Source organism: Panthera pardus, unplaced genomic scaffold (assembly GCF_024362965.1).
Source record: "Panthera pardus isolate Hobbes unplaced genomic scaffold, ASM2436296v1 HiC_scaffold_12, whole genome shotgun sequence".
Taxonomy (NCBI): Eukaryota; Metazoa; Chordata; class Mammalia; order Carnivora; family Felidae; genus Panthera; species Panthera pardus.
The window spans coordinates 46,868,332-46,882,390 of record NW_026526677.1 but is presented as its reverse complement, the minus strand read 5'-3'; the positions used below and the strand labels follow the sequence as shown (position 1 = coordinate 46,882,390).

Here is a 14,059-nt window from a genome sequence, read left to right as displayed (position 1 = left end):
CTGAGCACCGTGCCAGAACCAAGCAAAAAGGACCCATCAACTACCAACCACATCAGCACCACCTCCCTAGCTATTGTGGGTACACTGCTACCCTTCCTATGAGAATACCAAAAGAAGTGAAGAAAAATCATTGATCCCCTGTGAAGGCCAGGGATGCGTTCCGCACGTTGGAGGGTAAGAACTTGTGGTTAAAGTCTGTGTCAGGAACCTGGGGACAGACAGGCTGGTTCTTGGGGTCCCCATAGAGGAAGCACATTTTTACTGCTGACCATGTCACATGGCAGTCACCTTGTCTACTCCTCACCAGGCATCTGCATCTGAAGCCAGCCACCTCTCTGAGAAGGTAAAGTACAGGTGAGCCACCTGGGGCCTGGGAGTCTGGAGACCACTGACTCCAACTAGGTCATCTCCCGACCGTGCCCAGGCTTTCCTCCTGTGAAATATGCCCCTTCCAACATTAGGACTATGTGGTTCTATAAAAACCATGCCGCCATTGGACAAAGCAGCAGGCCACTGTGTAGTAGGAACAATCACAAGTGGCCAGAGCATGAGGCCTGGAGAAGGAGGACAGCCCTTTTCCCTTAGACCACGGGCTTCCCTGTGAGGTCTTCTTGCTCTCAAACTGCCTGACCAGGGCTGGGCTTGTAAGAGGCCTGGCCACACCAGAGGTTCTGGGGATTCCAGGTTGGATGCATCAGATCTCATGGCCAGAGCCCCCAATCAATGTACTTGGTACCTCCTTATTCCCTTTCAAGGCTAAAGGGGAGCCATGCAAATACCAACTGAATCTCATTTCCCTGTTGTTCCTGATGCAGAGAGCACTGAGCCAGAGCCTATTACCAGACTGTATCGTTCCGGCCAGAAAGGCAGGCATCCGGGCATCTTGGTAGAAAGGACGCAGAAGAGGCAAATGAGAGTCAGCTCCCTTCTGCCCACAGCCTGAAGTCTGGGTCACCCGTCACAAGCTAAACAAAGGTGTGCGCCTCCAGGGTGAGCCCAGGAGAGAGGACAACTCACGTGGCTCCTTTTGGCTTCTTCGTCTCCCACAGACGTGATGACCGTCTCTGAAAAGACCGTCTGTCCAGTCTGGTTGTTGGTGATCTACGGCAGAGCAAGTATAGTGAGCATGCAACAGAAGGAATTCTGAGCACATCCCACAAGCTGGTTTCTTTCTTCCATTTTCTGAAAGCTGGGGCATCTGCCAAAATAGAGAGAATGCCCACTCCCCCTCTCGTCTGAACTCCACCAGAAGCCGTCAGACAGACGGCCTCCTCTCTGCACCGCGATAAGGAACATAACAGAGTCTACCTCATAGGGTTGCTATGCAGAGCGCTGGGGAGGTCTGTGCAAAGCCCTCAGCACAGAGCCGGTCATCGAGCACATACTCAGCACTGGCTGCTTTTATTGTTCTTGGGGCTCGTCACTTGAAACTCAACGTCAACTTTCTTTTCAACAGTGACAGGTCTGGGTGTCTAATCAAACATCTCTCATGAGAAGCAAGCAGGCTTTACCCACAGCTACCCCCTTCCTGATTCTGGCGAAGTATTTTATCAAGAAAGTGCTTAAGTACAATGGGAGGCTCCCTTATCTGGGGTCTGGATCTGATTCTGTAACCAGCAGCAGGCGCCTCTAAGCTGAGCCCCCCAAATCCTGACAGGCACCGCGGGCCACTCCTGCCCCACCAAAGGCCCTGTCTATCGAACGCTCGTGCTGGTGGTAAAGAGCAGAAAGGATGTCCGCCCAGGAGACGGGAGATCTGTGTTCTTCGAGCCTCGGCTCAGCTACCAACAGCCATCTAGCATGCAACCGGGAACAAGCCACTTCTCTGATTCACAGTGTCCTCATTACTAGGTCATCTGTAAAGCTCCTGCCAGCTCTAATATCACAAGGAGGCTGCATCCAGAACAAAGTGGAAACTCAGCCTAATCTGTCACAGTGGATCCAACTGCCGTCTGAAGAGATATATTTTAATCAACATATATACATACACACATATATATATAACATATAATCAACATATATACATATATGTAATATAACATATAATCAACACACATATATATACACACATATAAAATTGAGAGCGAGTGTGAGTGGAGGTGGGAGGGGCAGAGGGAGAGAGAGAGAAAATCTTAAGCAGGCTCCACACTCAGCACAGAGCTCGATGAGAGGGTTGATCCTATGACCCTGAGATCATGATCTGAGCCGAAATCAACAGTCAGACGCTCAACTGACTGAGCCACCCAGGCGCCCTTTAACATTTTTATCTTGATAAATCTCCACTACAGCAAATAGGCAGTGTCTTCTTCCTCTATGCCAGATTTTTGCCAGATTAACTGATGGTATATTTTTAAAAATTCTATGGTTCTATACATGCAGGACTTCTTAAAGTCTTTAGTATATACTAGTGTGCATTTTTCTATCTCTAGGAGGAGAAGTAAGGAAAATGTTTTCAAAATATGTTTCACCACCCCCCAGTCCCTCTTTCGTGAAGCATTGCATAGGACAGGTGCTCCACGGAACCTACTGGAGAACTAGTAAGCTGTGCTGATAACATAAATTTACTGGGGAAAAAAAAAGGAATATAAGACCTTGCTGTTGCAAGCACTTTGTAGTTTACAATGATCTCTCATGTACTTTAAACTATTTGCCCCTCATGCTACTGTCACGTATATTCTTGACATACTTATTTCATAAGTATGGTTAGTGAGGGACATAAAATTTAAATAATTTTTCAAAATCATACTAGTTACTGGAAGGACTCACACTTGGGTATTCCAACATCTACAAGAAGCATCCTTAAGTAGCCAAACCTGTTATTGTCAAAAAGAATGACTTAACATTGGTTTTGACAAAGATAAAATAATGACTTTTGGAAACATTCTGCAGTCCTCAGATGAGCAATGCTAAAGGATTTTTTTTTTCAGTGAGTGACTCATTCATTTATCTTGGGGTGACGGGGGTACACTCTGAAGCTGGGCCCATCAGTAGGCAGCGGGAGAAGAGCCACATAAAGGCTACTTTACGGTCAAGGCAATGGCCCATAAAAACTGACCCCTTTATGCTCTATGACACACAAACGCTATTGTTTCAACCAAGTCATTACCTGGGCCCTTGAACAAAAGTGAGACTCTCTCGTGAGAACCATCAGGCTCTGTGTATATGAGTTTAGATGAGATTAGAGGTCAAGCTCCTTGATGCTAACGATAGGACATCAACTCAACAGCCTCTACAATGACCCTGGATGTCTGCACGCCAGACTCTCTTCAAGAGAAACCAGGCTCACAAGGTTTGCCCTCACAGTCCTGCCTAAGTCACGATGGCGACCTCTCACGCCAAGGCAGGTTAATGCTACGTGCCTTTGGATTTCTGGTGTTTTCTTCCTCAAGTCAGGTAATGAATGAACCTGCTTGCTCTTCATGCCAGACATTAAACCAAGAACACTTAGACATGGGGCAGGCTGGGAAAAACTCTGCTATGGGAGTTTGAATGGATAACCAGCAAATGAAAAGATGTTCAATCTCATGGCAATAGGGGCTTTCCATTCTGAAGATGGAGTGTATCACATTCTGAGTTCCTCCTAAGGAAACAGTGAAGATCTATTCACCAAACATGAACTCTATTTCAACTCTCTACTAAAACATACATTAAAACCTATGAGATAAATTCCTCAAATTCAATACTAGAGACGTACCTCTCTAGACACTTGTTTGCACCCTTTTTTTTTTTCAAATGATAAAAAACCCCAGACCATTCCTTTGCAATTGGACTGGCAGGCAGCCTAGAGTTGAATTTATTACTTGAATGCAAAAGCAATTTAGGTTTTTGATATGTACACCACTCTCCCACTTAAACAGCTCCCTTACTCCCTCTGGTTTTTAATCTGTGTTTTACCAACCTTATTCGTATTTTTGGCTTATGGATCAAATTTGTAAACAAGACCTTAGTTCTCTGATGGGACGGGGGTGCTACAGAAAGAAGAACGTCCTGGCCCTGGCCACCCTTACCTTGTGAATTTCTCGGTGCACGTGGATGGTATTATTTCCAATCTTGGTTTCTGTGTTGGTCTCATTGTGATAACTGGAAGGTAATTTTGCCACGTTCACTTCTGACGATGTTTTAGCAGCAGCTTCTTCTGCTTCCATCTATTAAATCAATGAACTTAATGAGCAAAATTGTTTTCTCTTGATACAAATCATTCCACTAGAAAAAAAGAAAACCACTTCTCTTTTCCTCTTCTGCAATTACAAATAATGGCAGCAATAGATACCATTAATTGAATACCCACTACAATAAGACACTGCACTAAATGTTTTACATATGTTATAGCCTTAAATCCCACCTCCCTAGGAGATGGGTGTGAATGTACCCATTTTACAAATGGGGAGAGTAAGGCTCAGGGAGACTGGATAACTCTCCAAGACTATCAGTGAAGGACATCACTTATCATCAGGGAAATGCAAACCCAAACCACAATGAGATACCACCTCATAGCTGTCAGAATGGCTAAAACCAAGAACACAAGAAACAACAAGTTGTTGGTGAGGAGGTAGAGAAAAAAAAAGCCTTCATGCAGTGCTGGTGGGAATGCAAACTGGTGCAGTCATGATGGAAAACAGAATGAAGGTTCCCCCAAAAACTGAAAATGGAATTACTGTATGACCCAGTAATTCCACTAGTTACCCGAAGAACACAAAAACACTGATTCGAAAAACTATATGCACCCCTATGTTTACTACAGCATTATTTACAATAGCCAAACTAAGGAAGCAGCCCGAGTGTCCATCGATAGATGAGTGGATAAAGAAGATGTGGTAAGTGAAGTAAGTCATTCAGAGAAAGACAAATACCAGAAGATATCACTCAAATGTGGAATTTAAGAAACAAAACAAAAAAACAAAGACAAAAAAGAGACAAACAAGTGACTCTTAACTATAGAGAACAAACTGGTAGTTACCAGAGGGGAGACGGGTGAGGGGATGGGTGAAACAGTGAACGAAGTGAATTAAGAGTATACTTGGGGCGCCTGGGTGGCTCAGTCGGTTGAGCATCCGACTTCAGCTCAGGTCATGACCTCGTAGTTTGTGAGTTCGAGCCCCGCATTGGGCTCTGTGCTGACAGCTCGGAGCCTGGAGCCTGCTTCGGATTCTGTATCTCCTCCTCTCTCTGCCCCTCCCTGCTCATGCTCTGTCTCTCTGTCTCTCAATAATAAATAAACGTTAAAAAAAATTTTTTTTTAAATGTATACTTATCCCAATGAACACTGAGTGATGTGTAGAATTGTTGAATCACTATATTGTACACCTGAAACCAATATTATACTGTATGTTTACAGAAATTAAAAATAAAAAAATTTGGGGTGCCTGGGTGGCTCAGTAGGTTGAGCATCCGACTTCGGCTCAGTCATGATCTCACAGTTTGTGGGTTCGAGCCCCACGTCAGGCTCTGTGCTGACAGCTTGGAGCCTGGAGCCTGCTTCGGATTCTGTGTCCCCTTCTCTCTCTGCCCCTCCCCCACTTGTGCTCTGTCTCTCTCTGTCTCTCAAAAACAAATGTCAAAAAAATTTAATAAAAAAAAATAAAAAAATTCACTGTAGGATATCCACAAGACACATAAAAAGAAAAAAAAAAAGACTGTCAGGAAAAAGCAGATGTGGGATCTGAGCATGCTTCCATTGAACAGTCTTGGCCCTTGTACACCCGCTGTTGGTGCCCCGTCCATCTCCCCGTGATCTGCATCCAACTCCCTTACGTGCCAACAACCAGCTTTGTCTCTCTCTGGCAGCTCAGCGTGCTCAGCCTGCACAGACCTCAAGCGCTGGGGAGTTAATACCCCAGGAACCATCCTCAATCAGTGAGCCAAAGGCTATGCCGGTAAGTACCCCCACCCCCCTCTCCCCGCAAAGAGGCAGAGTCTCTCTGACGCCCAGTGGGGCTGAACCCCAGGGGTGCCTCAGTGCCTAGCAGTAACCTGCTCATTAGCACAGTCTCTATTCCTTCTCTTCTCCTCCATCTTACTTTCCCACTTCCTTCTAGTATTTCTGGGATCACTTCCCAAATAAATTATTTGTCCCCAAACCTCTGCTGCAGGGTCTGGTGGTGAGGGGTGGGAAGAGCCAAACATCCCCAAGACAGCCCCTTACCTGATACAGGTAGGGCGACAGCTATGTCTCCTTCCCCACCTCACCTCTTGGGTACAACAGGGACCTTTGTAGAGAGAGGGTCAGCTGACTAGTTCCCAGGGTCTCCCCTCTTTCTGGCTCTTCTTGAACATGTGTTCTTCTCTGGTGTCAGATTTCTTTTTTTTTTTTTTTTTTTAATGTTTATTTATTTTTGAGAGAGACAGACAAAGAGCAAGTGGGGAGGGGCAGACACACACACACACACACACACACACACACACAGAATCCGAAGCAGGCTCCAGGCTCTGAGCTGTCAGCACAGAGCCCGACGTGGGGCTCAAACCCATGAACCATGAGATCATGACCTGAGCCGAAGTCGGAGGCGCCCCTGGTGTCAGATTTCTGAGGCTGCTGGTCTCAAATCCTCCAGTCTTATGAGCCTCCGTGACACTTATACCAGAGATGTCATTCAACCTGAAGCTGTACCCAATTTCCCCTTGTGCGTTTACCACCGTGCCCCACCTCGAGGGAGTAGTTGACAATGTGACCAGTTCATAGCTGACTGGACTCAAAGAAAGGCCAGTTGAGCCAATCTGATACTCTCTCTAGGATTTAAACGAGAGACACAAAGAGAAGTTCTAGTTGGTGGCTGGCAGTTTTCCAACACTGCTATCTTTGACTCTGGGCTATTTTTACTTCTTAAAACTAATCCTCAAAAAGATTCTTCTATTTAAAAAAAAAAATCACTGTCTTCTATTCTCTCATGTACCAATTAAGGCACCTCTTTTCCTGTGTCTCTCAACCACATTTGATGAGCTGGGATGGATACGGGAAAAGAATTGCCATGTCGCGACGTAGCACAAAAACACTGAACTAGAAGCGAGTCTGGTAGACACAAATGAGGACTTGGTCAGCAACTGCTGTGTTTGACCCTGAGAGGATTGCCAAGGTGTCCGAAACTTGATCACTGGGTTCATCATCATCGTGGTCATTGTCACAATAGACGGCCTCCACGTTTGGGCTTCAGCTATGTCTGAGCCAATGCGCCACGCCTTCCCTGCCTCCCTGAGCATTCACAGCAACGCTAGGAGGAAGGTGTTGTTGCCCTCATTCTGCAGATGAAGAACACGAGTGAAGAGAAGTGAAGGGATCTTCCTAAGTCATCACATCACATTGTTAGTAAGCGGCAAAGCTCAGACAGAACTCAGGGCAATCTGACTCCGAATATTGTGACTTGTCCAGTGTGATTCTGCCCTGAGTAGCTTATGCATTTACTGGGGAGATAGCAGAGCCCCACATAAACCACTTTGGGGATGATTATGACAGTTTCTAGAAGCAAGCCAGGGGTTTAAAGAAATGAAAAGAAAGACCTCCAGGAGGAGGAGGAGGGGTGACTGAGCTGGTCTCCAAGAATGGGTTGGATGTGAATGGAAAGGGGCACGAGGAGGCAAGGCTGTGGTAGCCTGGACAAGAATGGTGTGTGTTGTTGGCTGGGGCACAGGGTCCACGTTGGGCACAGGATAAAACGGTGGATGATGAAGTAGAGAGGGACTCATGGGCAGATCCAGCTGTCAGCACAGAGCTCAACGTGGGGCGCGAACCTACAAACCATGAGATCATGACCTGAGCCGAGGTCGGACGCTTAAGCAACGGAGTCACCCAGGCGCCCCTTAAATTTTTTTTAAGTGACAGATCCTGGAATGTTTAGTGACAGAAAAGATACACCTGGAAAGAGCAGGAGACTGAAGATGCTAGAGAGGCTATATCCAGAAGCAGAAGGGAATATTTTCATGTTTTTAAAATTCCCTTTGGAACCTGAATCCTCCAGTTTGGCTTTCGAATAATCGACAAGTTACCAAATCTAAAGTTTGCTCCGGGCTGAGCAGAGATTCTTTTTATAAAACCTTCTCCCTCTCAACCAGTGGTTATTTCAATAGAATGAGCTAATAGTTCTCTAATGGCACCATGAACTAAAAGTACAGTTTACAATGGAAATTTCAACCACAACTATTACTGCCACTAGCAAGAGAAACTCAAGCCTACAGCAATAGGAGTTGCTTCATAAAGGAGGAATGTGCATGTTATAAAAAATGGCATTTAGAGCTGGTTGATTCTGTGTGTCGGTTAAAGGGGTATAGCAGGAAAAACTGGGGAGATAAATCGAGGCTTGGTATTGGGGCTCTTCCTCGGAATACCCGAAGTGATTAAGAACATTCTAGAATGTGTCAGTTACAATGAACAGAAGGAAGGGAGGGGAAGAAAGTGGTTTTATCCTCAAAACACACCCATCAGTAACATATAGAATATTAAAACATCAAAATAGGAACAGCCTATATTGAACCATTTGGACGTATGCTTCCCCCAATAATGATCCTACAAGTACAGTTAACTTCATCTTTCCCTTAACAGTAATCAGCAGCTTGGGGTGCCTGGGTGGCTCAGTTGGTTAAGCATCCGACTTCGACTCAGGTCATGATCTCGCAGTTCACGAGTTTGAGCCCCGCGCCAGGCTCTGTGCTGACAGCTCAGAGCCTGAAGCCTGCTTCACATTCTGTGTCTCCCTCTCTCTCTGCCCCCCCGCCCCACTCATGCTCTGTCTCTGTCTCTCTCTCTCTCAAAAATAAACATTAAAAAAAAAAAGTAATCGGCAGCTCGAGTCAGCTGGGATATTTAAAATATCAGGAAATTACTTGAAAGCAGATTCATTATGCAACTATGTAAACAACTAATCCATCTGTCCTGGTCCTTTCCTCAGGGAAGTAAATAGCAACTATCCTGTATTTATGAGATGTGAGGGGCTTTCCGGCAGTCACTTTTATTTTTTTTTAATGTTTACTTATTTTGAGAGAGAGACAGAGACAGAGTCAATGAGTGGGAAAAAGGCAGAGAGAGAGAGAGAGAGAGAGAGAGAGAGAGAGAGAGAGAGAGAGAGAATCCCAAGCAGTCTCCATGCTCGGTGCAGAGCCTAACTCGGAGGCTCCATCTCACTACTGGGAGATCATGACCTGAGCCCATGTCAAGAGTCGGCCGCTTAACCGACTGAACTACCCTGCCACCCCTCCGGCAGTCTCTTTTAAAAAAATTAATACTAATAGCCACAATCTATTGAGACTCTATTAAGTATCAGACACTGGTGGTTCTTTGTCATCATCCACGCTGGTACTATTAATATGATGACAATGACAGCCATTTCCTCTTGGGAACCAACAATCTCCCATAACCCTGACCGCAAACTCAGGGGGTGACTTCTATTACACAGTTTTACTTAATCCCATTTTAGACAGCAGACAACTTGCTTTACTTGCATCCTCTCGTTTACATCCCCCCTTAGCCTAACGGAGGCGGGGGGACATTTCCTAAATCCCACCACTAGTAAGTGGCAGAGCTAGGACCAGACGGAGAAAGGTTGATTCCCACGGCCTGTTCTCCTGCCATGCAGGTGTTCAGCCTCTCTCAACCTGTCCTCACTGCCATCGAGGACACTCTCTGGGGAGTGACCACTGAGCAGGACAGAGGTAGCAGCCAGCAGATCTCCTGGTGGCAAACTTCCACCAGCCCACCTTCACAACCCAAGCAGAGGTGCATCTGGAGGGAGGAAGCTGGGGCCCTGGCAGAGCCAATGAGGACAACTCCCATGGAGTAGACAGGCCACTAAGGGCTGCTGGTCCCAAACTGCTCTGATCAATGAGCAGGACTAAAGAGGCCCCTGCTTCTCCCTCATCTCCCTCAGCAAGCGCCACCATCAGAAGACCATGCTGCACAAACAAGTTCACACGGAATAAAAACATGGAGTTGACCTCATCAGTCTCAGTGGGAATCCGTGTGCAACAGGGAAAATCCTGGAACCCAGAGAAGGAAAGCAGATGACCCACCCTGGCACCAGAAGGATCACGAGCTCCATTAATATGAAGGGGCAGAGTAAGAGATGTTAGGGCCCATCTGATTCCCCTCTCCTTTTAATTGTTCCATGTCATGATTCTATTGTCTTCACAGGAAATAGAACGTCTGTCCATGGGTTTTGGAACCTGGCCTGTCCAGTGGATGTTCAGTACAGCTTCCCACACAGCTGCCTCCCAATCCAATGTCCCCTTCACTGCATACTCCATCAGGCTGACTGCTGTGGGAAGGAAGGGGAAATATCCCCAAACTACGCAGATTGTGGGGAGAAAGCAACCTGACCCGTTAGACCAGAGCTAGCATTTAAGGCTCTGTCCAGACGGAATGTAGAGAAATGGGTGGGAAGATGCCTGACACCCCCCGCTCCCGCCCCCAGCCTGGACATCTGGTCTCTTGCTGACTCCTTCACTGGGATGGCTGGCTTCTCTCCAAACACAGGCTACATACAGCCAGAGCCAGGCCGGACAGTGACCATGCCCACCGACCCCAGGCACCAGGGACAGCTCCTAACACCTGGGCTGGGAGGGCTGGGCGAGCTGCACCTCTTGCCCTGACGACAAATGGGTGTTCATCATAGAGGATGCCATCCATAGTGTCTGGACCTGGGAGGTGATGGAAAGAAGAAGCCAGACAAAGTTTTGCTAAGGTATTTGGTACCTGATAATAACAGTTGCTGTATATTGCCCACCTATTATATGCCAGGTGCCCACACATACCATGGCATTTAGTTCTAACAGGAAACCGAGGTACAGGATGTTAAGGGACTTGCCCAATGTCGCCCTGCTAGTCAGTGGCAGAGGAGAACCTTGAGCCCAAGACTGACTCCAAAGCACTACTGAGGTGGAGGTGGGTTGCCTTCCACATTGCCCTCCCCACGCCCACCCCCACATCTCAAAACGTACACTGCTGGGATTCAGGATTCTGATTTTCCTTCGTTGCCTCACACGGCATTTGGGGAAGCCCAGACAGACCAGCAGCAAAGCTTTCGGGGCTTTTTGTCCTCACGTGGCATCCTAACTATGTCTTGAGAAGATGGCACAAGTTCAGAGCCCCACGTACAAGCTAGAACTTGAGATCCTTGGAGCTTCCTCTGCCTCTCTGCAAAACCACAGCGCTGGAATACCAGGGGCCATGCAAACATCCGCTTACGACAGGGGGGAGGGGACAACTGCACACTTGAAGACAATTGCAGGGTAGTGGCCAGCGGCCTGTAAGCAGGTGGTGACCCCGGCTGCCCCTGGGTGAGCCCAGCCGGAGGCTCTCGGTGAACAGGCCCAGATCCAGATCTTTTGGCAGGAAAGTCAGAATGAGATGGGAGTTGAGATCACCCTGCGCTGCCGCCGAATCACTCCGAATCTGCTGCCCGCTCTTTCCAGCCCCTTCGCGGAACGGAGGAACCCGGCCAGCGCTCCGAGCACTGCTTCCCCCAGCCAGGGGCTATCCCGAGCCGCCCGCCCGCCAGACGCACCCACCTCTTCCACGGCGCTGCGCAGTTTGTGCTGCGTGTCCTCCATCAGCTCCTCAACCTCGCGGAACATCTCGTTGAGTGTGGCCTCCTCCTGCGGGTAGCTGAGAGCCGGGCCGGGCTCGACGGGAGCCGCGGTCGCCGTGGGAGCCGGCGCGGGGGCCGTGGGGACCGCCGCCGCCAGCAGCAGGCACAGCAGGGTGCCCCCGAGCCGCCGCATCTCCGCTCTGCGCCCGCCGCCGCCGCCGCCTGCGTCCCGGAACGCGGTCAGAGGCGCGCCGACCACCCCCACGCCGGCCCCGGCGCCCCGCCCCGCCCTGCACCCCGGCCCGCCCCCGGCGCCCCTCTACCCCCCAGAGTGCCCTCGGGGCGCGGCGCCCCCCGCCCCCACCGCTCCATCCCTTCCGCACCCCCACCCCCTCCTCCAGCACAGGCTGAGCTCTTCCCCGGCCCCCAGGGATGCCCCCCTCCCCGGAGCAGCGACAGAGCCTAGTCCCCAACGCCCGTGGCGCTCCCCCCACACCCCCAATCACGCCCCCCGCCGCCCCCGGTTCGAGAACTGCCCCTTCACGACCAGGTCCCAGCGCAGCTCGAGCGCCAAGACCCCGCTCCCAGCCCAGCCCTGGGCAGCCCACTCTGGGGCGATCCGAGCGCCCGTCACCACCCTCCCCGCGGGATCGGAACCCGGTCGAGGGCCCAGCCCCTCACCGGTCCAGACGAGACCGAACAGAGCCGCTCCTTCCCCGCCGCAGTCTCTCACGCACCCAACTGGACAGAGCCGCGCTCGGGATGGACCTGCCAGGCCTCGCCGGGACGCCGCCGCGGGCTGCGGGAACTGGAGCCGCGCGGGGGCGGGGAGCGCGCAGGGATGCGGCAGCGCTGGTACCCGGCTAGCCCGCAGCGCGCCCCGCCCTCCAGGCCCCCGCCCCGCGGGAGGGGCCGCCGCCCAGTCCCACGCCATTGGCCGGCCGGGCGACCGCCACCCCGCGCCGCAGGCCTGCCTCCTCGGCCGCGCGAGCCGCCCCTTCCCTGCATCCATTCCTGTCCATTGTCATCCCTGGTCTGGATTCTCGATACAGCTTACGGTAGGCGCGGGGAGGCTGTTCTCCCCGCGTCCCCCTTGCCCTTTCCAAGCCATCCTGTACCCAGCATGCAGGGTAAAGCCCCAGCCCCCCAGCCTGGGGGCCGAGGACCCTCACAGGCTGGCCTTGACACGCCTGCCGTGCTTGACGCCTCACTGCAGCCAAAAAAAACCCCACTTGTAGCTCCCGGAGTAGGTCGTGAGAATGTGAGCAAGCTCCTCTAGGGCGACACAGCAGAGTGGTTGAGGCCAGACAGCAGCGGCCAGACTGCCTGGTGTGAATCCCAGCTCTGCTCCTTGGGACTTGACCAGTCTGGCCAAGTCACCAGATTTGTCTGCGCTCCGGTTAGTCCAAACGGAAAAAGGAGGTTAGAGTGGCAAGTGGACCTACTAGTTAACAAGCATAACGCATGCAGAAAAGTGCGGGGCATGTGGTAAGTGGGATATGTTGGCGAATCATCGTGGGAGCAGAACTTTGTTTTATTCACAGCAGTCTCCCCAGCATCTAGCTAACTTCTCCCCATCTTTAAAGAACCAGAAGTCTCTCCAGTGCTCTCCAGGCTCCTCCCCATTTCTCCTCTAGCTCCCCAGCACCATGTGCTGTCCCATTGCCCCAGCCTTGCCATGGTCTGTCTGGTCACTGGCCCATTCCCCCCCCCCCCCCCTCCGCAGTGACCAGGAGCCCTTGGGAAGCAGAGAATGACTTGCTCACCTTTGTGTCACTAGGGCCACAGCCATAATACACACTTGGCCCCTGAGAAATGGATGGGCTCATTAGTATAACAATAGCTATTAGTATTTTGATAAAGCGATACCATTACTGAGTGCTGTGTGCCAGGAACACAAATTAACTGATTTAGTTCTGAGGTTGGTACTACTGCTTCTATTCCCATTTTACTAATAAGGAAACTTTTGGGGAGCCCGGGTGGCTCAGTCAGTTGAGCATCCGACTCTTGGTTTCAGCTCAGGTCATGATCTCACAGTTCATGAGTTCGAGCCCCACACTGGGCTCTGTGCTGACACTGTGGAGCCTGCTTGGGATTCTCTCTCCCTCCCTCTCTCTGCCCCTCCCCTGCTCGTGATGTGTCTGTGTCTCTCAAAATAAATAAAATAAAAACTTTAAAAAAAATAAGGAAACTTTTCTAAGGCCAGGTAGCTAGTAAGTGGTCGAACCCAGGAATCTGGCTTCAGAGTCTTCACCCCCTCGCTGCCAAACTCCTCTGCTATAAACTGCCCAGGTGGTGTTAGAGCTGACTTGGGAGTATAAAATGAAATATTCTGTAGGTGACTACTTGGAAAACGTGTGTTTGAACACGAAGAAATTCAGGACATGCCACCCCAAATATGTCACTTTGGCATACTGATTTTTTAAATGTTTATTTATTTATTTTGAGAAAGAGTGAGAGAGACAGAGCATGAACGGGGAAGGGGCAGAGAGAGAGGGAGACACAGAATTTGAGGCCAGCTCTAGGCTCCGAGCTGTCAGCACAGAGCC

At 49.9% G+C, this 14,059-nt stretch overlaps 1 protein-coding gene across 1 annotated transcript in view; it reads right to left on the bottom strand.

Moving 5' to 3' along the window:
• Window positions 1-11,738, bottom strand: part of DKK3 (dickkopf WNT signaling pathway inhibitor 3) — a 46,173-nt gene extending 34,435 nt beyond the window's left edge. Inside the window, exons 1-3 of the mRNA XM_019456330.2 lie at window positions 11,491-11,738; window positions 4,008-4,145; window positions 1,018-1,101 (exon numbers count right to left, since the gene is read on the bottom strand). Coding sequence (XP_019311875.1) covers window positions 1,018-1,101; window positions 4,008-4,145; window positions 11,491-11,703 — 435 coding nt within the window. The 5' untranslated portion in view covers window positions 11,704-11,738. The remainder of the gene's footprint in view (window positions 1-1,017; window positions 1,102-4,007; window positions 4,146-11,490) is intronic.
• Window positions 11,739-14,059: the final 2,321 nt, after the last annotated feature.